The sequence below is a fragment of the Callospermophilus lateralis genome, chromosome 1, assembly GCF_048772815.1.
Source record: "Callospermophilus lateralis isolate mCalLat2 chromosome 1, mCalLat2.hap1, whole genome shotgun sequence".
NCBI lineage: Eukaryota > Metazoa > Chordata > Mammalia > Rodentia > Sciuridae > Callospermophilus > Callospermophilus lateralis.
In genome coordinates, this window is record NC_135305.1 from 149103608 (window position 1) to 149130384 (window position 26777).

A 26777-nucleotide genomic window follows, 5' to 3' on the forward strand; every position below is an offset into this window, starting at 1 on the left:
GGATTAAACTCAGGGGCACTCAACCACTGAGTCCCATCCCCAGCCCTATTTTGTATTTGATTTAGAGACAGGGTCTCACTGAGTTGCTTAGCACCTCGATTTTGCTGAGGCTGGCTTTGAACTTGCGATCCTCCTGCCTCAGCCTCCTGAGCGCTGGGATTACAGGTGTGGGCCACTGTGCCTGGCTTGATGCAGGATTTCTAAACAAGGGAGCACAGTAAACAAGTGGAACCTTGAATTGGAGTGAGTCAGCCATGTGCCCACCATCTGAAACTCATACTGCCCAGGGCAGAGTGTGCATCTATTCTATGCTGGGGGCACCTGGTAAAGCTCACCCATCATGAAGGTCAGCTCTGCGAGCCCCTCCGCCTGCTGCTACTGTTGGCATGACCTGTATTTCCCTTATGACATGGGCCTGGAGGGGCACTCTTAGAGATGTGACTTAGAGGAGCTGCCCCAGAGAGCCCCGAAGTGCTCCAACATCACCTGTTGGCTCATTCCTTGGAAATAATTTGGGAAGATTTTAAAAAAGGCTCAGGGGATTCGAAATGGCCATGCTGTGAGTGGCCGCCAGGGCTGGAGAGCCATTACCTCCACGACGGCAAAGCCTTTGATGGGGCGTGCCGCGAGGGACTGGTTGTCCAGGGAAGTGACTGTGTACATGGAGCCCATGTCCGACACTGAGGCTGTCTCTGCATTGTCTAGAGGTTCCCCCAGGCTCCCCAGACTGCCCAGGCTGCCAGTGCTGCACAGGGAAATGTCCAGGCTCTCCTGGCTGGACACCACATGGGGCTCCAGCAGGCCAGGAGGAATGGGCAACTCCAGGCCGGATGGCAGTGGGTCCACCGAGAGGTCGCTGACAGTCTGAGAGACCCCCTGGGAGCTGCAGACAGAGGCTTGGCTGGTGGAGGCAGAGGCACTGATGCTCATGGCCGGGGCCAGGCTGCTGGACGTGCTCCCCTCCAGGCTGTCTGCACTGGGGAAGCCCAGCGACTTCTCCGGCTCGGCCTTCCCATCGCCACCTTCGGCCTTGTCTTTGGGCTTCTTGGGGTCTTCTTCCTGCAGTGGAATGTAGATCTCGTCTTTGAAGACCCCGCCGTGGGCATTGCAGGCCTTGCGGATAGCACCTCTGACGATGCCCTCATCCAGGTGGGTAGGGATGCCAGAGATCACCAGCAGGCGGCTATGGGCAGTGGGGCCCACTAGGGCCTGGCAGGCATCTGCAACGGCATCGCTGGTCACACCCAGGCCCTGGGGGTCCTTCCTGGTGAGGTGCCGCAGAATGATGAGCAAGGTGAGTGCACGGTGGAACCAGAGCATGTCCTCAGGCTTGCTGCCCCCGATGCTGAGCACGGCGGAGTCGGACTCCACTGTGCGGGAGGACTGCCGCTTCCCAGAGGAGGAGGCCTTTTCCCTCTTCATCTTGACTTTCTTCCTCTTAGAGAGGAGGCTGGGACTCTGCGGTGTCTGTCCTGGAGAGGAGGAGGAGGAGGATGACGAGTCACTGAGGTTTGGGGTGGTTGCTGAGGTCACTCCACTGGCTGTGACACTCATGTTGGTAGGCAGGGTCACTTCGGCAACTGCCAGGCATCCTTCCATGAGTGCATGAAAGTACGTGGAGAACCTGCCCTGGTCACCGGCTGCCACTGCCCCGGAGCCCCCACAGGTGCTGCCTGAGACCCAGCTCTGGGTCTCCTCGTCATACAGCTTGTGCAGCTCTGACTGCAGGGCCATCAGCATGGCCAGACAGGGGTTGAGCTGCAGGGCAATGGAGGAGGACAGGCCGGCGGGGTGCTTCCTCTGCTCCAGTGCGTGCACGGTGCGCAGGAGCTCTGCCAGGAGGTGGAAGACAAGTTCCTTCACGCAGGCTGCCATGTCTGTGGTCCACAGGAAATTTCCTGAGGCAGACAGAAAATAACAGCGATCACTTACAGGGCAATGACTCCGTGCCAGACACTGTTCTGGCACCGCAGCAGATGCACGCATTCTCACAATGCCCTGCGGGCAGTTCCTACGTTGTTCTTTCCATTTTGCAGATGAAGAAACAGGTTCAGGACTGAAGCATGGGCCCAAGGTTATACAGTTCTCAAGGGAGAGCCAGGACTCAGAGCTGGCAGGCTGGTCAAGGCCTTAACCTCTGTGCCACACGATGGTGAGCCTGCCTGCTTCTAGAGGTCAGGACAAAGCCACTGCTTCTGTGCCCCAGGCTCCATCCAGCAAGGCGGTGATAAGTTATCAGGACAGAGCCTCCCCAAGCACAGATGCCTGCTCCTGGGGCACAATCGCACCTTACCACACAGCATGGAAACACATGCTGAAAAGCTACTCCCTCCTACACTTCTGTTAGTCTTGATTGTGTCATAGGGGCAGGGGGTGTAGCTCAGTTGTCTAGCATGCCTGAGGCCATGGGTTCAATTCTAGCACTGAAGGGGGAGAAAAGAAAAGAAAAGAAAGAACTATGTAATGTTTTGAACAACCTACAATAAAAATTAATTTAAAAAAAAAGAAAAGAAAAGGAAAGAAAGGAAAGGAAAGGAAAGGAAAGGAGGAAGGAAGGAAGAAAGTAAGTTAGAAAGAAAGAAAGGAAGGAAGAAAGAAAGAGAGAGAAGGCTTACTTTGGGTTACTTAGTTTATTTATTTGGTACTGGGGATCTAACCCTGGGCATCACACATGCTAGGCAGGCACCCTACCACTGAGCTACAGCCCCAGCCCTTTTTATTATTTTGAGACAGGGTCTCACTAACTTGGTGAGGCTGGCCTTGACTCTGCAATCCTCCTGCCTCAGCTTCTCAAGTTGCTGGGAATACAGGTTGCACCACCGGCCTCTGTTTATTTATTTATTAAGATAATGATGAACCTTTATTTTATTCATTTATTTATATGTGGTACTGAGAATTGAACCAAGTACCTCACACATGCTAGGCAAGTGCTCTACCACTGAGCCACAACCCAGCTCCTGTATATTTATTCTTAACAGAGTGCACCATGAACCCTGAGCTTTTGATAGGCAACGTTAGCTAGCTAGAATTTTGTAACAGCAACTGTATATTTTCCTTGTATTTCTTTTACAGTTATGGCAAAAGATATAAATTTTCCCTTTTTATAGTAGCAACATAAAGATTTAGCGGAATACTATCTAGAACAAGCTGTCCCAAAGTCCCCCTCATAAAAGATGTACACCTTATATTCTCATAGTCCATGTTACCTGGAACTGAACGGAAATGGAGGAAGCTTGTGTGCATAAGCCATTAGGGCTCATGAACATCAAAGGTCCACATCTCACTGAGTCTGCTGAGCTCTCAGCTGCAAAAAGCAGGCTTCAGCTGGCTACACAGGACAGGGAATCTCCAGAGCCAGAGATGGGGCTGACCACTGGGAGCCTCTGGTTAAGTCCAGCACCTACAAACGAGGGGCTGGGTTCCTTGCTTTCTCTCAGGAGCAATGCTGTTTGAGAATTCTCACTGGAAACAAGCTAGTGATTATTCTAGAACATGGGGTCCCCTGCAACCTACACAGAGGCTCTCCTGTCTTCAGGGGCAGGCCCAGGGATGGTACAAATGCTCTTGCAAACCTTCTTCACTGTCCTTCTTGACCACTGGATATTTATGTCAGAGGCTTTGGAAAGAAGTGTTCACCAGAACTGCACATGGTGACCCATGAGCTGCACTGGCTACCGCCATCTTGTTCCACAGACAGTGGTTCCCTGTTTACTTCCCACAGGCACCTTCTGGACTGCTTTAAAGAATTTCATTTAGTTGTCAGCATTTAAAAACTGGGGAATTCACATTGCAAATGGAGTCCCAGCTTTTCTTGAAGTGAAAATACCAGTTGTGGCAGAAACTTCAAAGATAGTGACCAGTTAGGGCTTAGCAGCCGCTGGCCAGGGCACACCCTCCCTCTCCTCCTTTATTTTTCCCATTGATATTATCTGACCCCCAGAGGTGTCTGGGTTTGCAGTTTTTCCTCACCAACATTTTATTATGATACAATTCGAAAACAGAAAAGTTGAAAAAATTATATGGTAAAGAAAATTATATGTTCACCATCTGTATTCCACCATTAAAATACTACACTTGCTTTATTATACATATATCCATCTCTTTATTCATCTATAAACCAACTTAATTTTTACTTTTTTTCTGAGTAAGTTGTGGATCCCAAAACACATCTGCAGACAAACTATTAATGGAAGTCCAATATTTACTTAGAATGTCTTTAAGGTAAATCTGCAGATGGCAAAATGCACCACCTTTTCACCCCTCTGGGGGCTGTGCAGGCATGACACCTGATTCTGTAGCATTGCTCATTCCCACACCACTCTTCACCCCTAAAGTTACAATAATGGCACATATTTACATCTTAAAATAAAGCATGACAAAATTGATCTATTTTCATGGTTAGTTGCCACCTAAATATGATGGTTTTTTAATGTACAAATCATGTATTTAGGGGTCTAGGCTATGCTACAGTCTATTCTTAAGCCCACCTCAAATGAGGAAGCGGCTGCCGCTTGGGCTGCTGGTGGTCCCTGCCCCACTCATCTGCAGCTACCTCCTCAGGCCCTTGCTGCCACCCAGTGGCTCCTGAGGGAAGGGACGCCTCACCTAGCAGCTCCACCACCTGCAGGAGGACTGAGGTGGGAATAGTGTCAGGCTCATCTTCAGACTTCCCTTCACCATCCTCCGACTTCCATGACAGCAGCTGCTCTGCGAAGGCCATAGCCAGCGGGAACTCCAGGGGCAGAGAATGCAATACCAGCACAGCTCCAGGAGGGGGAGACACTCCTAGAAGGGCCCAGAAGGAGAATGTGTGACTTAGCATCTGAGCCAAACAAGCCTGCAAAAAGGACCTCTCTGAGGTGCATGTGGAGAACCAGAGGCGGAAAGCCCAACCCTCATCAGTTCAGGGTGGGAATAAATAGACGTCCTGAGGCTCCACACTGCAGATGCCCCAGCCACAAGGGGGACAGAGGCCAGGTCCAGATGCACTTGCTGGTGTGTAGAGAGTAGCAATGGGAACAGAGGTGGATAAACATCCCCCATTCAGTTAGAAACCAATTGGTGGTCTAGGTGCAGTGGTGCTCACCTGTAAGCCTAGCTACTTGGGAGGCTGAGGCAGGAGGATTATAAGTTTGAGGTCCGCCTCAGAACTTAGACCTTGCCTCAAACCAAACCAACTGGCCTTTATGCCCAGAATGGGAATTAAGTTATACTTTATTTTATTTTTTTTTTTAAATATTTATTTATTTATTTATTTATTTATTTATTTTAGTTCTTGGCGGACACAACATCCTTGTTTGTATGTGGTGCTGAGGATCAAACCCGGGCCGCACGCATGCGAGGCGAGCACGCTACCGCTTGAGCCACATCCCCAGCCCTTAAGTTATACTTTAAAAGACACTTCACTAGCACTTTCCCAGCTTTGAAAAGAAATAATTGATTCTTTTGCATGACTGCAATTGCATCAAGACTATTAAGCCTATACCAAGTGGACCAGCATGGTGTCCCCAAAACTCAAGGTACTACCAGGATGCTGGGCGCTGGGCGCTCTCGCTCTCTCTCTCTCTCTCTCTCTCTCTCTCTCAGATCAAACATAGGACTCTACTGCTGAGCTACACCCGCAACCCCTCAACCTTGGGTTTTGATTCTCTTATTGCCTTCCGTTAGTGTCATGGTCTAAGCCTGACCCCGCAGCCTACAGTGAGAGGGAGGAAGTTCTGGACCTGCTCCTCTTCACATCCCACACTATCTCAAGCCCCATGACAAACACTGATCAGATCAAGTCGGTGTGCTGGGGTGTGGGTGAGTTAGGAGGAACCGTGCTGGCTGGCCTTCTTTGGGGTGAACAGTCACATGGTGGGAACTGTGGAATGGTGGGCAGAGATCTCAATTTATTTTTTAATTTTCATTTGGGGGTTTTTATGGTGCTGGGATTGAACTCACAGCCTGGCACACAGTAGGCATGTGCTCTACCACTGACTCCCACTCCCAGACAGATTCTGTTTTTAACACTAAGTTTAAAAATAGCTATGAAAACAACAGACTCTAATAAAAAAAGATCATAAAGGCTTGGTGTGGTGGCACAAACCTATAATCCCAGCTACTTGGGAAGGTGGGGGAGGAAGATTGCAAGTTCAAGGCCAGCCTCAGCAACTTACTTAGTGGGATCCTGTCTCAAAAATAAAATAAACATGAAAGGGCTGGGTTTGTAGCTCAGTGGTAGAACATTTGCCTGGTATGTGCTAGGCTCTGGGTTCAATCCCTAGCACCAGGAACACAGATTCAGAGATCCTAAAGTTGTTTAGCAGTGACCAAATCACTGAAGAAATGTCCCTCATCCCTTTGCCTAAAGATGCAAGGTCTCAAGGATGAGGGCTGTGAGATAGAAGGCCCATTTTTCTGGCTGAAAGTTCAAATATAGTTTATCACTGTCTCTGGCCAACGCATGTCCATCTTTTCTTGTCAAACATGCCAGTGAGGAGCAGTGCAAGATGGGGACTGAGACGCCTTCCCTTTTGCAGGCCTCAGTCTATGAAGATGATAGGCACCTAAAGCTTCCACAGTGCAGAGGTGGGATCTCAACAAAATACAGAACTCGGGAGACTGCATCAAGGAGGCCAGGGAGTCGAGAGCAGGTGGGTTCCCACCTGGATGGGGAGCAGGTGCTCATTTTGGTCAGTGCCCCGTTATTCACTCCAGAATTCGGTTTCAATGAGAACCTGAGGAATGGCAACAGGGTCATGGGAGCCGAGGAGGCTGTGAGGACGGGACTGCTCTGTTGAGATCATTCTGAGCAGTACAGATCCCAGGGCACCCTGGTGAAGGAAGGACATCCCTACTGTGGCCTGGGCAGCTTCTGACAGGCCATGAAATCTATTGCCTCTCAAATACCCTGCCCCAAGCAGTCCTGTTATTTACCCGTAGCAACTGGGACCCAGCAAGGCACAAAATCCCCCCTATCTTGCAAAAGAAAAGCAGCAGAGCAGGGTGTGCACTGCTGGCATCCCCAGGAGCCGAGACAGACTCACCTAACTTGATGTGCACCCTGTCTGTGGAGAGCACCACAGAAGGGTACTGGTCAGCCGTGGGCGGAGGCGCAAGCCCAGTGTTGGCCGGGGACGCATCCCGCGGGTAACAGGCAGCCTCGATGAGGTTCAGCTGGCCGGTTCGCTTCACTTTGTGGCCAAGCCCGTACACGAGGACGCGTGCCCAGGGTGCCTTGTACAGAGAGGAGCTGAGAGGGAGGAGGTGTTAATACAGACTCTGGCCACGCACACCAGAAAGCTGAGTGTGAACGGGCACCCGTCATCTCTACCACCTGCCAGAAGGTCATCTGCATAAGGTGATTTCCCCACCCGTGGCAATGTGGGAAGAGCTGTGAGTCATCTTTAGAGATGCTACATGTTCACAGCTGAAGATGAGCCCTTCTTCTCCGCCACTGCTCCCAGAATCCATTTGGCTTTTCTCTCCCCATCACCTTCGTTTTGAGAAAGGGCAACTTACTCTTTGCGGAATCCAGATTGACTTTCTTTACAGGACACCACAACAAAAGCCGCCCCGGGAAAATTAACATCCATATTGACTTTGGACTCGGATATCGGGAATTCTTCGGAGGGGAACTGCTCTGGTGCTGTCTGCAAAGAGATATTAAATTAGGAAAGCCACAGGCTAAACACAGGGAGAGCGTTTTGTCTTCTCATCTCATGAAGCTAAAGGATCCAGCCAAAGCCCAGAACAGAACAAAACAAAAAAGCCTGGGAGGAAGGAAGCTCCGGATGAGACAAGCAGAAGAGCTTCTATGAAAAGGCAATCAAAGCGGCCAGTGGCTTGGGGAGAAAGGGGAGCCATTTTTAGGAAGCTATGAAGACTTGTAACAACAACAAAAAAAAAACAACCAAACAAACAAAGAAAATCCAAGAACCGTAGTTCAGGCCGTCAGCTCCAGACTTCTACCTGCAGGAAGGAGCAGATCTGCCTCGTGAGCTCCAGAAGGCTCTCCTCGCCCTGGTGCAGGGTGCGGGTGATGGCCACACTCAGCCACTCTCTCACTGTCTGGGAGCTGCCCTGGTAAAAGAGGTCCGTGGCAGAACAGTTCTGGGAGTGTATGCAGTGCTGCAGGGACTGCGCCAGGAGGATGGAGCTGGAGCTGATGGTGCCATCTGGGGACAGGAAGAGCACAGGCGTTTACAAGAACCCTGCAGCCAGCTTTGTGACCACTTGAGTCAGAAACAATAAATGACCCATCCGGGTAAACTGGCCTGGATGGGGTCACTGTGGATAATAGACATTACCACCAGTCAGAGCATCTAGCAGGGTGGCATTAGTGGACACAGCTAAATGTCTGCTCTCTGTTTAGCAGCAAAACTGCTGCCTAGAATACACTGGAAGCAGAGGCTAGCAAATGGATTGAAGTGGGGCTGTTGGGATGAGAGTCCCAGAGCCCCATCTATTCAGCTGCTCGGGGCCACCATGGGCTGCTCCAAGGAACGGCTAGGGTGCCTCAGAGTGGCGTTAAAGCAATGTGTCTGGTCATCATTGTAAAGCTTCCCACAGGTAGATTTCAGAGTCTCCAAGTTCTCAGGGTGGGCTGAGGGACCAGCACTCCACCCAGCAAGTGTAGATAAGACACACACAGGTGCTGGCAGGGACCCCAGCACCTGTGAGCTGGGAGGCAGCTGGCTGAGAGGCTGCTGGATTCAGAGTACTGCCTGCAGGGGACCTCTGTCACTCTGGTTCCCACCTCTGTTTTTGGGAAGTGAAAGGGAGCTGATGGGGCAGAGGGGCATTCCTGGGGAGCATCGAGAGCCCCCACCAAGGGCCTCAGGCCAAACAGATACACAGCAAGCCTAAAGCAGCTCCCCTGAGGTCCTAGGGAGTCCGACAGTCTGCTCTGGAGGGGTCTGAAAGCAGGGATACCTTGGCTTTCCACCAGGCAGAATGTCTGTGGCGCAGTACAATGACTAGGTTTCTCTTCTTCTTTTTTGGGTACTGGGAACTGAACTCAGGGGTGCTTTAACATTGATCTACCTTTATCTTTATTTTGAGACAGGGTCTTTCGAAGTTGCTGAGGCTGGTCTTGAACTTGCACTCCTTCTGCCTCAGGCTCCTGAGCACCACTACACCTGCTTGTCTTTGCTTTGTGTGGTAGAAGAGGTGGCTCTCCCTCCATCCAGACCAACTCTTTAGTGTTTTAGAATTTACTCCATCAGTTATATGCCCTGTGCCAGGAGTCAGCATCTCTTCTCAGCTCCTCTCACCCCATGAACATGTGACAAATTACTACAAAATGCACATAGTGATTTAAAAATGCTATTTATCATTCCTTGTGACCCTCTGGGTTGAATGGGCAGTTCAAGGCCTCACGTGATACTAGTTAGAATCACCTGTGTGACTCCATTTGTCTGAGCTCGTCTGGAGCTGGAATGACCAAGAGAGCCCCTCTCACCACAGGCCTCTCCATGTGGTCAGTTGCTCCACCTGTATGTCCTTATAGCAGGGTGCCAGGTTCTAGAGATAGGAGTGTGATTAGATTTCCTAGACAATAGTCCATGTTCCCTGACCCACAGTTAGTTTGGAAAGTTCAATGAACACTCATCAGATTAATAACTAATGTGAATAAAATACTTCCATTTTTCAAAGTGCAAGCAAGCACAACTGCAATTCTTGGGCTTTGCTTAGCCCCTGGTCTCACAGGACCGTGTCTCCTCCCTCTGTGGGGACGAGCAGACCAGCACACTCTTGCATGCCTGGCACAGGCTCAAGGCTCTTCTCATCTGCACTGATTTCTGGGCTAAGTCTTACCTGGGAGGGGAGGGGCGAGGAGCTGATTGGACAGCAGCTGCAGGTGCTCCAGAGTGATGTCTCGGATGGCAGGGATGTGGAAGAGGCGGGTAAACAAGTGAGGGAACTTGGGGGCGAAGATGTTGAGTAGGGCCATGCGGCAGTAGAGCCTGGCCAACGCAGCCTCACACCGCAGCAGCTCCCTGCAGGGGAAAGCAGGAGAGAGGCCCTGAGTACTGAGGGCCAGCAGCAGGGCTCTGAGGGGAAGGACTTCAGTTCAGGTTCCTCTCCTGGCCCACGTTCTGTGCCCCAGGTGAGCTGCTTGTGTTCTAAACAAAAACCACATTAGTTATGTTTGATTTTTCCTAATTCAAAAGCACTGTGGGAAAAAAAAATGAAAATGTCTACACAAAAACTTGTCCATGTGTAATCACAGCAGCATCATTTGGGAGAGCCAAATATGGAAACACCTCAAATGTCCGTTAACTTAGTGGCATGTCCATACAATAAAACATTATTTCGCAATAAAAAGGAATGAAAGGAAGACCTTTTTGAAGAGGGGATCACTCACTGGGATCTGCGTGAGAAGAGCCAGACGGCCCCGCAGAGTGGTCAGGAGGAAAGGAGCCTGGTGTGAGGACAGCAGAAGAGCCCTCCCTGCTGGAGCGGAGGTGGGCTCAGGCGCTCAGGGGGTCTTGGGAAGTCTAATCCTGGGAGCAGGGAGCCTCAGAAGGTGAGAATCAGAAGAGTGAGCTGGGATCTGTTTCTAGAGATCACCCTTTTAGAGTGGCCACATCCATTCTGGCTGTTATGGAAAGAAGCAGGAGTTGAGGACTAGACTGTATGGCAGTGCTGGAAAGGGAGGGACAGGGACAGGTAGGATGTGGCTTGCTGACGACTCACAGGCGGCGGTGAGGAAGAAGGATGGCTGTGCTGTGCTTTCTAGGTATGGGAAAGCCAGAGAGGGTGATTTTGTGGGGAACTCAGGTTCTACCTTATGAATTACATTTTAGGTGCCTATGAGATGATGTGTGAGTCAAAGGTCAACAAGACCTTTCCTCCATAGAATCACCTTTGGTTAGTCTCCTGTGCTCACAGTTCCTCTTAAAACCTGACAAAGAATGACAGCACGTGACTAGCCTCTTACTGTGAAAGTGACCCCTGACTGGCAGGCAGCATCTGGACTGCGAGGACTGTGAGGAAGGACACTCTCAGAGGGAAGCCACAGCTGCTGTGCCTTCTGGAGCGTGGCATGCCTCAGGCTAGAATCTCTGGAAGAGTCACAGGAGATCTGGGCTCTGATCCAGTCACAGGATGCTCAACTATCACAAGAACCTTGCTGGGTTTGGTGGACCCTTCACTCCTGAGCAGTCACGCAGCCCCTGACCTTCTGTGTGGGTCTCTGTGGGTGCTGGAGAAACACTCTTGACCACACCTCCTACCCTCTATCTTGCTAATTTGTCTTCCAGTGTCAACTATTTTGGTCTTGTGGATCTGACTAACTGAACTGAGGACTTTCTAAAGGGGAAATGCAGTATCTGAGTGGACATGGTGAGGAGACAGCTGGACACACGGACCTGGATTTGTAGTGATACACGCTGAGCTTGGTTCCAATCGACACCTTGTGGAGGAACTGTGATGGCCAGGGAGGGCTGGCATGCACAATAGTTCACAGAGACCTTCATTAGAAAACTCACTTATTATTATATTTTTTCTGAATTGTTATAAGAATTTTTAAGACCGAAAGGAACAATTCACAGGGAAATTGTATTGGTACACAGCAGGAACTTTGCCAGATCTTTCCGTTTTAGTTTTTTTTTTGTGTGTGTGTGTGTGTGTGTGATTTCTTGTAGTTGTTGTTATAGTTGAACACAATACTTTTATTTATTTATTTTTATGTGGTGCTAAAGATTGAACCTAGTGCCTCCTATGAGTGAGGCAAGCGCTTATCACTGAGCCACAGCCCTGGCCGCTGGGTCTTTTGGTTTTAATCTGCTGGCGCAGGCAGCTGCCATAGTACTTCAGTTTGCTTCCAGGGTGTGTCCAGTGCCAGGCAGAGCCAGCATTCCTGGGACACCTGCTAGCTTAGCGAGAACAGTGGGCTGACTGCTCCCACAGTGCCTGGGCCCCTTCCTGATTCGCTACCTCTTCTTGAGTTGCTTTCCTCAAAATAATTTTTTCCACTCTTGGAATCTCTAGCTGTCCTCAGCCCCCCAATCTATAGCAGAGTACTTGTGGCAGAGACCAGATGATTCTATATCCTTCAACTTTTCTGCCTAACTCCCGAAATTTTTCTACTACCTTTTCTGGTTGTCTTCTCTCTTTCTCTAACCCTCAGCTTTGGAAGGAAAGCCTTCTTGTCAAGGATTAATGGTACATGCAGGAAAAACACAGTGGATTTCTGTGACTCCTCAGAAAGAAGGGCTCTACTTTACCTGTGAATTTGAAGGTTGGTGTTGTCCAGTGTGACCAGCCCATTGGTGGCAGTCCTTCGGTAGCCTGCAGGGGGCCTCTCCAACATGTCAATGGGGTACCAATACCGCACCAGCACCCCCTCACTCCGGAGATATGTTTCCACCTGCACCAGCTCGTTCACCTACAACAGGAAAAGGAAATGTCTGCTTATTAATAACTTTGTTTTCCAAATTTATATACATATACAATATACACAAACTCCCAGTTTTTAGTTATGATGCTTATAATTTGCATCTACTTGTTATTTCATGAACAAAATTAATAAACTGAAAAGGAATTCATAATACATTCTCTCTCTCTCTCTCTCTCTCTCTCTGGTGCTTTGAATTGAACACTTCTCTTGCGCGGTAGAGAAGTGTTCTGCCACTTAGTTATGCCCCTTGGTCTCCTGTTTAATAAATTTTTAATTACAAATTAACACAAAATAGAAAGGCTAAAAGCCAGTTATTCCAACAAACAAGCAAACAATGCTCAAAGTAGAAAACAAAAACAAAAAAAAACACCAGTTTGGTGGTGCACACCTGTAATCCCAGCAACTTGAAAGGCTGAGGCAAGATTGCTAGTATGAGGCAGTTCTTACTGAGACATGTCTCAAGATAAAACATAAAATGGACTGTGGATGTAGCTCAGTGGTAAAATACCCCTGGATTTAATCCCAAAAACCAAACAAACAACAAACAAAACCCCACAAAGTAGAAAAAACTTCAAATAAAAATAAACACATATGTGTACATGTCTACATTTATGTATGTACATATACCCACACACATGTACAAATGTGTTTAAATATAATCTGCAAATTAATATGTATTGTCAGATTATAACAATAAATGCTAGTTTCATGCCATTAAGTCTAAAAGTTCAGACATGTGGTTGGTACTGACAGTGTTTTAGTTTCCCATACCACATGGAAAATTTTAATTGGTATAAGAAACTAATGAAGACCTTCAATGTAATAATAAGTTAACAATTTAAAGAAGGGGCTGGGGATGTGGCTCAAGTGGTAGCGCGCTCGCCTGGCATGCGTGCGGCCCAGGTTCGATCCTCAGCACCACATACAAAGAAAGATGTTGTATCCACCGAAAACTAAGAAAAATAAATATTAAAAAAATTCTCTCTCAAAAAAAAAAAAAAAAATTTAAAGAAAACGATGGAGGATTGGAGTTGTGGCTCAGTGGTATAGCGCTTGCCTGGCATATGTGAGGCCCTGGGTTTGCTCCTCAGCACCACAGACAAATAAATAAAACAAAAGATTCATTGACAACTTAAAAACAAATAAAAAATAAGCTCACATATATCATGCATTCTGGATTTAAATGCCAATGTGATTTTTACTCAGGGACAATTAGAATTACTGAAGTAATCAAATTACTTGAGAAATAATAGGATGATTACTTTACAAAATTTCCATTTTTCTAATTTTTATTTTCATACATTTCCATTGCTGAAAAATACCATTAGCAATTATCTTATGATAACTAAAATTAGAAGTCTGTATTACATGGCAGTGGGAGATTCAGGATTACTGATGGAGTTTTCCATTTAAATGGTCACCTCAGTAAACCATTAGTCAATGACCCCTCTGAAGAATTTATTGAGTTACATTAAGTCCTGGTAAAATGTAGTCAGCTAAAGATGTAAATTTTTAAAAGGTCAATTTCAAAGCATTAGTGGTGCTATGCATGGTAGAACATGCCTGTAATCCCAGTGCCTTGCGAGGCTGAGGCAGGAGGAACGCAAGTTCAAAACCAGCCTCAGCAACTTAAAGAGGCCCCAAGCAACTTAGTGAGACCCTGTCTCTAAATAAAAAATAAAAAGGTCCAGGAATGTGGCTCAGTGGTTAAGCACCCCTGGATTCAATCCACAGTACCCCCCAAAAAACAAAGTATTAATGGTAGCTAACATTATCATACCCCTGAATGACGCTGAAGCTTGTATCTACCTAGTAAAAAAGACAATTCTTCATCGGAGACTCATAGGTTTGATTTCATTAGTCTTTCTTACATGGGAAACTTCAAAACCATGTAGTTACAGCTTTCAAACAGAATCCTGTTTTCAAAAGAGAGCCCTGGCTTTGCCTTCTCTCACTCTTTTCTGTCCTTCCTCTGCCCCGGTCACTCCGAATCCTCATGAGCCCCATGAGAAAGCTTCATAAAATGGAGACAATTAGTGAATGAGTTTAACGAACTCACTTGACAGGTAGGGAAACTGAGGCTGAGACAATTAGTGAGATGATGTGATCCAAATGACAAAGCTCTTTGGTCTGTGTCTAACAATCCTGACAGTGCTGTGTCTAACACCCATTCCAGAACAACGGGAGAACTTCCCCTGGAACTTGGGTGGAGATGAGGTTTGGACATGGCTGTGTGGTAGAGCAGGTGTGGTCACGGGGAGTTGATGGCACCAAGAGTTAGGAGCTTACAGTGAGCGATCAGTCCTGATTCCTGGTTCGAGTGCACGAAAAAAAACTCAGGCAAGAAATTTGGCATGAGAGCATTTTTATTTGGCATCTTTGTCCCTAATTTGAAGAGAAACCCAAATGAATAATCCCTTTTTTATGTAGTACTGGGGACGGAACCCAGCACCTCAGGTGTGTTAGGCATGTGCTCTACTACTGAGCTGCACCCCTGCCCACGAGCTCGTTTTCATTTGCCCCTGGCTTTCACCCAGGGGCGCTCTGCTACCCAGCCATATTCCCCAGTCCTTTTTATTTTTTATCTTGAGACAGGGCCTTCCTAAGCACTCTAGGCTGAACTGGAACTTGCCATCAAACTTTTTGCATAGCTTGGATAATGGGCATGTGCGCTGTACCTGGCTTCCCAGAATCACTTTCTAAGGTGCATGGGAGTCTGGGCACGAAGGCCTCAGCACATGAGAAGCCTGATCACTCTGAACGGCTATTCACTTACTGAATCGACATCTAAGACGACTCCATGAAGTCCAAAGGTTTTCAGCATCCCACGGATGGCAAATTTTGGCAAAGCAGTTCCAACAGTACTGCTGGCTACATTGTTACTGTCTGGAGAGCGAGTTACAACTGTGAGACCTGAGGAGGTAGAGGTAGAAACTTCTTTAGGAAGAAGTAGCATGTCACTTTGAGACCCTAGATTATAGGGTCAAAAATAGCTCTATGGCATTAAACAATGCCCTCAGCATTTTTACAACAAAAAAAGAACACAGCTCAGCCTGGAAAACAATACAATAGCATGTTTTAAAGACACTTGTAATTCACGAATGAAAATACAAAAACGCCACTTAAAAATGGGCAAAGGATTTGAATAAACAGTTCTCCAAAGAGAAGGAAAAGATAACACATGAAAAGATGTTCAACATTAGTTATTAATCATTAGGGAAACGCATGTCAAAGACACAAAGAGATACTTCACACAAAGTATACAGCTAAATAAAAAAGACAATAACTAGTGCTGGCAAGGATATGTGGGTATTAGAACTTTCACACATTGCTGGTGGGATTGTACTGTGCTGCAGACATTTTGAAAAATAGTTGGGCAGCTCCTCAAAAAGTTACACCAAAAACCACCAAATGACCCAGCAATTCCACCCCTATATACACACCAAGAAGAAATAAAAACACATGGCCACACAAAAACTCGTGCACCAATGTTCTCTGCAGCATTATTCATATTAGCCCCAAAGTGGAAACAGCTCAAATGTTTATTTTTTTATTATTTTTATCAAATGTTTGCTAATGGATGAATGGAAACACAAAATGGAACATGTACACACAATGAAAAATTATTTGGCCACAGCATGGATGAACCTGGATGAAGAAACCACATGACATGTGATTCCATTTGTAGGAATGAAGCAGAATCCAGAACAGGTAGATCCACAGAGACAGAAAGCAGAGCTGCGGTGCCCAGAGGCTGTGATCACCCTAGAAAACCTACAGGGAGTAACAAGGTCACAAGATTTTTTTGGAGGGGGGGCGGAACTGCTGAGCAACTATAGAGGAGCAATCACTGGGTGGTCGCACAACTTAGTGAACATATTCAAAACTCCTGAGTTGTACCTTCAAAAAGGTTAATTTTTTTTAGTGGTGGTGGTGGTGGAGGAAGAGGAGGAGGAGGAGAAGAGGAGGAGAAGAGAAGGAGAAGAGGAGGAGGAGGAAGAGGAGGAGGAGGAGAAGTGGAGGAGAAGAGGAGGAGAAGAGGAGGAGGAGGAAGAGGAGGAGGAGGAGGAAGAGGAAGAAGAAGAAGAGATGAAAATAAATATCTATTCCTGTGTCTGCCCATGATGTTCTGGTACTTTTGTGAAGGTCATCTGGTAATTCTAAAAGTGAGCTGTTTTAAATTCTATTTTTTTGTGCTTTTCTGTTTTTTCTTTTTCCTTAAAATATGCAATGGTTTTTAAATTAAGTGACTATATTCTATTAAAATTTTAAAATTTAACCATGAACATAGGGCTTATTGGCTCAGAGCTGGGCCCTCAGCCCAGGCCCTGCTTGCCCCCTTGCACTCCCAGCCCTTCCTCAGCTGCCCACATCAGTGAGCTCCAGGAACATGGCAGAGATACCAAGGGCCAAACAGTTGCTGATGCCTACCCCTGCCCTTGAGGGCTTCACATGGGAGAGCTTGGAAGAGGTCAAATTATTTGGCATATGGAGATCATCCTAGGAAAACTACCAGCTGCTTGGTTCATGCCTGGGAAAATTCAACTACTGATATCATAGGAAAGTTCACAGGTGAATTAAGGAGGAAAGGAAAACCTTTTCGAACTTTGTCAATTGTGAACTTGTTTGCTTCATCTTTAATATCCTCAATGGTGGGAAGATACAGGTCTCTTGGGATGCCGCCATTCTCCTCATATAGAAATTCCACCGTCTGCCGGGCAATATCCACCATGCCTGAAAACATAACAGACCCAGTAACTCTCCACAGAGCATGCAGTCTTGAGATCAACCATGACACTGACAAGTATCTGGAGTGAAATGACACAGAATCTTTTAAACACTATTTATGGGACAGTGTACTTCTTAGGGAAGGCAACTATGCAGTTTCTACCAAGTGTAAAATACTAAAGGCATTACTTCTGAGAATCTCTCAGACCTCTCTTGCAGCAATACAAGCACCAGTGTGCAAAGGTCCAAGAACATTCACTGTAGCACTGTTAGTAAATAATAACCACAAAATGGAAATAGCTCAAGAATTTATCAACACAAGATGGTTAAAAATGATGGATCATTATTATGCAGTCTTTTTTTTTTTTGGTACTGGGGATTGAACTCAGGGGTGTTCTATGACTTACTACATCCCCAGTCCTTTTTTTTTTAACTTTGAGATAGGGTCTTGCTAAATGGGCTTGAACTTGTCATCTTCCTGCCTCAGCCTCCCAAGTAGCTAGGATTATATGTGGTACCACTGGGCCTGGCAAGCACCTCTTTTTAAACAAAGCCTATTTCCATTACATAAACCCACCATCTTTATTTGCTATCTTGCTGTAATGAAGAGTTATGGCAATTTTCTAAGCATAGTTTAAAAAGAGACTGTGATTATAGAAGGATGCTTATGGAAAGAAGCGTCAGAGAGAACAAACAGAAACTGTGGCTTAATATTAAAACATTTTGGAATTAAATAATCTTTCCAAATAGTAGAGAGGAAGAAAAAAAAATACTATCCAATAAGCAGGAATAAGAGTCAAAGGGAGATTGCCAAAGTAAAGCTTTTGGAGGCCAGGGATAGATAGCTTTACCGGGGGACCAGATGACAGGAGGCTGATCACCATTACAGAGGGATCCTTTGGGCACTATGAACCATCTACCTATCCTCCTTTCAGCCTTTCCACTGCTCTGCTGAAGGGGAAAAGTCTCACCTCCAGCATTACCATTGTGACATGCAGAACTACATTACTTGAGTGCTTACTTTGTGCCAGGCACTGCTCTTAGGAGTTTCAACTACCTATATCAGCCCATTTATTTCTCATATACAAATGAGACTGTTACCATACTGATTCCATTTTAAAGATGAGGAAAGCCCAAGCTCCCGCAGCTGATAAACAGCACATCAGTGACTTTAGATGTGACTGTTAACCACTAGGTTCTTCAGATTCCCAGGACAACCATTCCAGCTGCATTTAGCAGTTCATTTGAGTTAAAATGACAGGTAAATAGAGTCTATGAAAGCAAAAGATCCAGAGCTCACTGGCAGTATGGGAGAAGACAAGGTCAAGTCAGGCTGGACACTTGATGAGCACCTCTCCTGATTTTACATCTCCCCCATCTCTTCAAGCCATGCAATGAGCTCCTTGGGAGAACAAAAAGCACCAGACCTAGTTGTAAAGCACCCTTGATCTGGTCCAGGCCGGATTTCCTCTCTGCTTCATTCCGGAAGCGTCTTCGGATGGTAGGAAAAACCTTGGTCTCCCAAGCTTTCACCAGCAGGGCATAGTGGTCCTCCTGAAGGAGAGGCAACCCATGAGCAGAGGGGAGCACCTCGAGCGGGCAGCATGCCTCCCTCCCTTACAGCTCTCGCCCAGTGGCCTCGCCCAGGTGACACCAGTGATGGCAGCAAGGGGCAGAGCCTCAGATGCCAGGGAGGAACAGCTCAACAAGCTCTTCCCTTCCCTCAACAGCCACTGAAACGCTCTGAGCTCACTGCTACACTACTGCCACCAGACTGCCCCTCTCCAGCACCTGGACCTGTACTTGGCCATAGCCCAGCAGAGACCGACATCAACGGGTGGTGTGGAAAGATGAGCACATCACAACTGTTCAGGCACAGCCACCCAGGTGAACCGTACCAGCACTGGCCTTGCAACCTCACACCAAAATCATTCCCTGAAGCTCATGGCAGCCATCCGGGAGCTAAATAAATATGGCCACCTCCTAACCTGGGTCTCGGGCCTCTTACCTGTGGAATGTCATCATCGTCATCGTCATCACTCTCATCGTCGGCAATGGGAGGCGGGTGAGGGTCTGGGCCAGAGGTGATGAAATTCTCATAGCTGAGCTCAACTTTATAATGACAGGAGGTGTCACTATCATATTCTATAACAAAGCAGGATGACAGCAAAATAAATCAAGAGCAAGCTAGAAAGACCATTAACTTCCTACCCTTGGAAAAGCTGGACTTCCTGAATGTGCATCATGGTTAGACTCCTAGCAGGTGGACAGACTTAAAGCAGAGTCAAGAACTAGGCATCTATGATTACCCTGAATCCCAAGATAGTTTTTATGGGTCTGATTTATTCAACTCAGAGAACTTGGAAGGTTCTTTCCTATGAGAGAGAACCAAGCAGACACTTCACCCAGTTTGCAAACCAGCATCCCAGGGGCCAGATGTGGCCTACAGATGTGGCCTACAGACAGCTTCAGTTTGGTGAGCTCAGTTTTACTTAATTTTATTAAGACATTTTTCAAATAAAGAAAAGTTTATGATACACACCTATGTGCCTACCATCCCGATTCTATCATAGGCATCTTATTATACTTTGATGGCCACAGTTTTAAATCAACATTTTTTTTTAATGAGTTAACTATAAAATGAGAGATCTTAAAAATGCTCTGGGATCCTTAGCTACCTCATTCCGTTCTGCTGCCACTAACCTGTGACGGCTCCCTGAGGTGGAAAGCGCCTCCCTGGCTGCCATGCCTCCCGCCCCCTGTTCTTTCACTTGGACTGGCCCGCCATCCTCAGGTGACCTATGGTACTTAATTTGAGGTCTCGGTAACAGGGATGGCCCAGTGAAATGGGCTTATGGGATGCACAGCACTCTCAACCCTGGCAGAATGGGGCCTCAGGAGGAGGTGACTTACGTTGCTGAGCGGTGGCCACAGCTGCAATCCGGCACGGTGGCCCATGAGTGCCTGGGTCTGATGCAATACTGGTGCCGGCATCGTTGTCACTGTCAGATGCCATGGCAAAGGGCAGGGCCTCAAAGTTTGCGCTGATCTCCTCTGCCAGGTCAGTGCATAGGTCAGCTGCGTTGCGATGGGCCTGCCCCTCGGCATAGGCAAATGGGCGGGAGCCAAAGTTGGCTCGAGTTTTAGTGTTCTGGAAGGAAAGGGCATGAAATAAAGGATTTGAAAGGACTCTGGTTTCTCTCTCTTCATGGTACTGGGGTCTCATTAAGTTGCTGAGGCTGGCCTCAGTCCTGTGATTATCCTGCTTCAGCCTCATGAACCACAGGGATGATAGGCATGCGCCACTGCATCCAGATTTTTTTTCTTCTTTATTATTTTTATTTTTTAAATATTTTTTTAGTTGTAGTTGGACACAAAACCTTTATTTATTTATTTATTTATTTATTTTCATGTGGTGCTGAGGATCAAACTCAGCGCCTCACATGTGCTAGGCGAGTGCTCTGCCACTGAACCACAACCCCAGCCCTTTTTCTTCTTTTTTAAATACCCAAGGTGCACTTGACTAAATGGTAAATCAGAATGGCCCCACCTGGGAGTGGGCAGGAGTAGTCAGGCAGGGGGCTGGTGTGACTCTATGACCTGGTACCTGAAGTGCCACCCAAGCACATGCTGCCTCCCCTCCTGCCCTGCCCTCAAACTCCTGCGCTCTTTGCTACTCACACACAGAGCCCTCCCTCATTTCTGGCACGGCCTTTCAACCTGACACTACCTACTGCAGGTGCCACTCCCTCCCCCGAAGCATTATTTCCTCCAATTCTGCCTAGTTAAGTTACCATTCCAGACTGGGCTCAAATGGCACTTCTTTAGGGAAACTGGGACGTGGTTAGATTCGCTTGGTACTTGCCTTCATAAAGACTAATATTCTCATGCATAGCATTTATTAGTTTGTGATCACACATATACTTCTGTAATTATTTGACCAATGTCTAATTCTTCCACTTTATTATAACCCAGGGATGCTTTACCACCAAGCTACATCCCAGCCCTCTAAATTTATTTATTTTTTTGAGATAGGTTCTCACTAAGTTGCTGAGACTGGCCTTGAACTTGGGATCTTGCTGCCTCAGCCACCTGAGTAACTGAGATTATAGCATATGCCACCACACTTGGCTCTGTTTCTATTTCACTTAGAACTTGACAAAGAGTAGGTGCTCAATAAATATTGCTGAATATGTTAATGAGTGGAACAAGCTGGGAAGTTCTGTCTTATTGCCATCTTTAGTTCACTCAACAAATGCAGATACGAAAGACAATATCAGAGATATGGTACAGGGCCACGTCCTAAAGACTTGGGCTTTTACAATGCATGACATGGGAAGCCACTGATTGGTTAGGAGTAAAGAAGAGACAGTCTAATTAACTTTTTTTTTTTTTTTTTTTTTTGATGGTGGTGGTGATGGTGGTGCTGGGGATCAAATCCAGCACCTCACGCATACTAGGCAAGCACTTTATCAGTGAGCCACATTCTCAGTCCCTAACACTTTTAAAGGATCACTGTGGTTGCTGTGTTGAAAGGCACATAAAGGGATAAGAATAAGGCTGAGAGGTGGGCTGGAGAATAATGGATGAAAAGCAACCCCAGGGATGATGGTGGCCAGGCCAGGTGTTGGTGGAGAAATGGAATACATGGGTCAGGTTCGAGACACATTTTGAAGGTAGAACCAACGAGATTTGCTGGCAAACTGGATGTCAAGCAAGAGGACAAAGGGAAATGAAGGAGGGTTCCAAGGTTTCTGGCCTGAGGAACAAGAAAGCAGGAGCTGCCATTCCCTAAGATGGGGAAGACTTGGAGAGCAATAGCTTTGGGTTTGGGCAGAGCTTGGCTCACTTTTGGATATGTCAACTTTGACATGCCAATAAGACATCTGTTTTGAGATGTGGTCTAAGCTTCTGGGTACATGAGAATGGGTACCTGGGTATAGTCTCAAATACAGAGATGAATTTGGGGTCCAGCAGCACATTCTCAGGAATAATGTCTCACAAAACATTAGATGTTACTAGGTGTTCCTTAAAAACCAGAGGTCCATGATGGAATACAAGTGGGGAGGCTGGGTGGGTGAATACGAACTTCTGGTTCTTAACCAAAGGATTCCTCCCAGGGTCACTGTCAAAACCTAACCACAGAATCATTTTAGCAGCATCTGAAGGAGCACTGCTACTTTTGTCCTTGTATTGCTGTTAGAATGATGGCTAGAAGGAGTCAGAGCAATTAGACTCTAAGTGCTTGCTAGACTGTGGGATCAGCACGTTGCTTAGGCTCACTTTGTGCTCCTTTCTGTTAACCATGCACAATATGGTATGTACAGAAGCACACACATTTACTGCCTTTTACCTTCTCCTTCCTGATAGAAACAAATTACTAAGATCTGCTCTCTTCTCCCAACAAGGTGATTTACCTTTTTCTGAATGTGAACCACAGGCCACATCCCACCAGAGACATCCTCAAGGTATGGTGAAAGGCGCTGCCCGCAATATGTGAAGTACACCCGGCCCTTGGCTGGCTGCCCCGGTGGAGGTGGAGTACCCTCGGTTCTCTCCCAGCCAATTCCTGCCACGTCACCTATAGTAGAGAATAGGAAGGACACACACATTTCCTCCCTTTATTGACTCTCCAACAAATTTGTAATTTGCAACCTGTGTGGCAGCCAGATGAAGACAAAAGTGCCCCCTAAGTTACCAAATGGGTAATGGCCTTATAAAGTAAGAGGTTTGGTGTACACTAGGGTCAGCAATGACAAGAACTTGGTTTTCACTAAAAGACAAACCACATTTCCAGTTCCCAAGTTTATTTAAACTTTAACCCATTTAGACCCAAACTTGGGACCACCAGAAGTATTCAAGTTAAAAAAGCCCCCACCGCACTCACCAGGAGAGAGAGTCACGTCTAAGCGAACGCTCTTCCACTGGAGCAGACTGGAGCCGTTGTAGTGCACGGCTCGGCCATTGCTAGGGAGAGAAGGAGGGAGTCAAGGGCGAGATGCATCAGCCCGCACAGCGGCAGGCGAAGTGCACGGGAAGGGCATCAGCAGCATGAGGGCCACCAGGAACCCTGAAATGTGAGTGTATTTCAACGGGCATTTCTCACATTTTGTGGGGGCAGAGACTGTGGTATCACTTTAGCATCAATACACCCACACCGACGTCTCCCGAACTGTCTTCATAGAATAAAGGATGCGGGCTCAAATCCATTTGGAAACAAAACCAATCTCTTATTGCAGGACAATTAGGAAGTAACGATGCCAACAGGCACCGTGAATGTCCAAGCGAGGGAAGCAGCGGCTCCTTTCCTCAAGTTTATTTGAAGACACACCTCGATTTTGGCTTCTTATCTAAAAACACCTTGTGGGAAGCTGCTGTTCTCTGAAACACTGACCCACTTTTCTTCTCTTTAAATAAAAGTAGTAGCAGTCACTCACTTGTGGAAAAGGCAAGTGCCCACTGGGTTGGTCCAAGCTCCATCTCGTTTCTCGGCTTCTGTAGCAAAGCCAAAGGAAACTATTGGTCCAGTGTCGTCATCAGTATCTCCATAGGAAACAATTTCAATTTCCCAGTAAAAAGATGGGGCCTGAAGAGACACCAGCAGAGGGCACAGTCAGGTGGCTCACTCAGGACCCCAACCACTTCCTTGCTCTTTCAGTTTGGAGGAAGCAGCTAAAGGCAATGTGCTGTGTGTGGTCTCACCTGAACTGGCAGAGGTGAGGTGGCGTAGATAAAGGTGCCCCGGGGCAGACCTCCCCCAGCGCTGGGGTCAGCCAGGAATGTGACCGAGGTCAGGTGAGATGAGAACATGCAGGCCCGCACTGGAGGAAACACTCGGGAGGGGCTCCAAGTTATCTCTTTGGGCTACAAGGGATGGTGGGGGGGAAAACCTCATTCAATAAAATTGCGGACACAAATGCCTCTATCTCCCAAAGAAAACAAAAGTTATCTGATGGTATTAAAATACCAGCATATTCAGTTGTGTACATATATATAAAATAATTTTACTTTTTATTAGAAACATTGGTTTTGTTGGTGGTGCTGAGGACCAAACCCAGGGCCTCATACATGCTACGCAAGTGCTCAACCACTGAGCCATGCCCCAGCCATATATATACAAATTTTGATTTTTTTCCCCAAAGGGAACTATCTCCTTCACCACGTCCACTCCTGTTCCCCAGGAATATTTACTCTTTTAACTCTGTAAATGTTAATGCTAATACTTTAATCAATCTAATATCATGAAATAGTCTTCTCTATCGGACAAAGCCTGTCTTTTTGACCCCCGATTTCACTGTATCCTACAGAGCGAACTGGGAGATAAGACGCAGGGAAAGACTGAGCTCCAGAGATGTGCGTCAGGTCGCCCTCATAGAGGTAGCTCAAGTCAACCTGGATGCCTGGCAATAACAGCTCGAGCACACGCTCCGCTGCTGCTGGCTGACACGGATAGGGAGGGATTCGCCATCTACAGAGGAGAAAGACCTGAGCATCAAAAGTACAGACAGAAATTCATTTGTGCTTAAAAAACTTTTATGTCAATGTGCTGACCATGGCAACTGGAGATGATGACGTTTAAAGGGACTTTTTCCTTTTATATGTTTTATTTTAATTTTCATTTTATTTATTTTTATGTGGTGCTGAGGATCGAACCCAGTGCCTTACACATGCTAGGCAAGCACTCTACCACTGAGCCACAACCCCAACCCCCTTTTATACGTTTTTAATGTCTTTAAAAAATAAGTTTAAGATCACAGAAAAACTGCAAGAATACAGCAAATCTTATACACTACCTAGTTATTCCAACTTATCTTGTGTAATTCACATAATATACAATTCTCCATTTCAAATATATAAGTCAGTGGTTTTTAGCATACTCAGAGTTGTGCGATCATCACCATGATCTAATTTTAGAACATGTTTTTCCCTGCTAAAAGAAACTGTGTACTTCAGAACTCAAACCTCTCTCTCCTTCTAGCTCCTGGCAACCATTAATCTGTTTCCTTTATCTATGGATGCGCCTGAATTAGAAAGTTTATGTAATGGAACCAAGAAACATGAGGTCTTTGTCGATTTCACTTGGCATGACTTTAGGGTCCATCCATGTCATAGCATTTATTAGCACTTCATACCTTTTTATGGCCAAATAGTCTGTTGCTTGGATATATCATATTTTGATTATTCATTCAACACTTAATGGACACTTGGGTTATTTTCACTTTTTGGCTATTGCAAGTAATGTTGCTATCAATCAAATATGTAGCAACTTTAAATATTTTGTCACTTTTGTTTTTTAAATTAGTCTCTCATTCTCTCTCCAAATACACCTATTATAAAGTGGACTAAATAGCTAAAATTTTAAGGGCTTTCTTTCTCTGTTGTTGATAACAAAGAGAACTATTAATAAATCAATAAATTCTGCCCCTAATGTAATTTTTCAGTATTCATAACGTCAGCTCAATATGCTTTGATATTCGGATGACCGCAAGCACCTACAAAGGGTTTTGCAATGCTCATCCTAAATGTCATCAACAAGCTGCTGGCCTTCTTTAATGATGTGTGTTGCAGCCTGCAGCCAGGTAGGAGGTGTGAGGGCTCACCTGTCTCCGGTCAGCCTGCAGGGGAGGGGGCGGGGGCCGGGCACAGTCCCGATAGAGCATCCTCAGCCGCTCACACTGCACCTCCACAACAGCAAGTCGCTCTCCTGCAGAGGGGCACAGGGAATCTGTGGAAACAACTTCTACAACCCTGAACAGAACTCTGACTCCTCTGGAGTAGTATTGAAGCAAAATTCATTTATAGACATCATTTAATTCCTTACAAAGAAGCAAATGCCCTGGGACATCTTTGACTATGACATAGTCAGCAGCATGGTCATGTGGCTGCGTGCATGGCTTGGATGAGGCTGCTTAGATGCAGAACCTGGCTCTACTCCTCTGTATTCACTTCTCACTTCCAATACAAGGGTAATAATAGTGCCTAAATCTCATGTTTTTTTTTTTCCTTTTTAATTTTTATTTTTTAGTTGTAGATGAACACAATATCTTTATTTATTTTTATGTTGTGCTAAGGATCATACCCAGTGCCTCACACTTGCAAGGCAAGTGCTCTACCCCTGAGCTACAACTCCAGCCCTCTTGTAGGGTTTTGAGACGATGAAGTGAATTAACTCAGGTAGAGCCCTTAGCTTAGCTCCAAGCACAGGGCAAATAATGGGAACTATTATTCATATTCCTAGTAAATGAAGGCTATTATTCTTAATATCTAAAATGATTTTAAAAAATTAATGTGTATTGAGCCAAATGTGGTGGTGCACATCTGTAAGCCCAGCAACTTGGGAGGCTAAGGCAGGAAGACTGCAAGTTCAAGGTCAGCCTCAATAACTTAATGAAACCCTGTCTCAAAAATAAAAATTGCTGGGTGCGGTGGCACATGCCTGTAATCCCAGTGACTCGGGAAGCTGAGGTAGGAGTATCATGAGTTCAAAGTCAGCCTTAGCAACTTGGCGAGGCATGTAGCAACTCAATGTCTCTAAATAAAATACAAAAAAGGGCTGGGGATGTAGCCCAGTAATTAAGCACCCCTGGGTTCAGTCTCCGGTATCAAAAAAATAAAAATAAATAAAATAAAAATCATCTTTATATATCAGTATAAAATGCCC

At 46.3% G+C, this 26777-nt stretch overlaps 1 protein-coding gene across 8 annotated transcripts in view; it reads right to left on the bottom strand.

Moving 5' to 3' along the window:
• The window catches only part of Hectd4 (HECT domain E3 ubiquitin protein ligase 4), a 172052-nt gene that overhangs the window by 19993 nt on the left and 125282 nt on the right, over positions 1-26777 (bottom strand). For all 8 annotated transcript variants that reach the window (XM_077108969.1, XM_077108967.1, XM_077108968.1 and 5 more), the window contains exons 45-61: positions 25717-25820; positions 23819-23980; positions 23554-23702; positions 23004-23083; positions 22534-22697; positions 20030-20267; positions 19125-19261; positions 18544-18670; positions 16985-17122; positions 15165-15301; positions 12216-12376; positions 9802-9983; positions 7954-8159; positions 7504-7634; positions 7029-7234; positions 4606-4785; positions 592-1898 (exon numbers count right to left, since the gene is read on the bottom strand). In XM_077108969.1, coding sequence (XP_076965084.1) covers positions 592-1898; positions 4606-4785; positions 7029-7234; positions 7504-7634; positions 7954-8159; positions 9802-9983; positions 12216-12376; positions 15165-15301; positions 16985-17122; positions 18544-18670; positions 19125-19261; positions 20030-20267; positions 22534-22697; positions 23004-23083; positions 23554-23702; positions 23819-23980; positions 25717-25820 — 3809 coding nt within the window. The remainder of the gene's footprint in view (positions 1-591; positions 1899-4605; positions 4786-7028; positions 7235-7503; positions 7635-7953; positions 8160-9801; positions 9984-12215; positions 12377-15164; positions 15302-16984; positions 17123-18543; positions 18671-19124; positions 19262-20029; positions 20268-22533; positions 22698-23003; positions 23084-23553; positions 23703-23818; positions 23981-25716; positions 25821-26777) is intronic.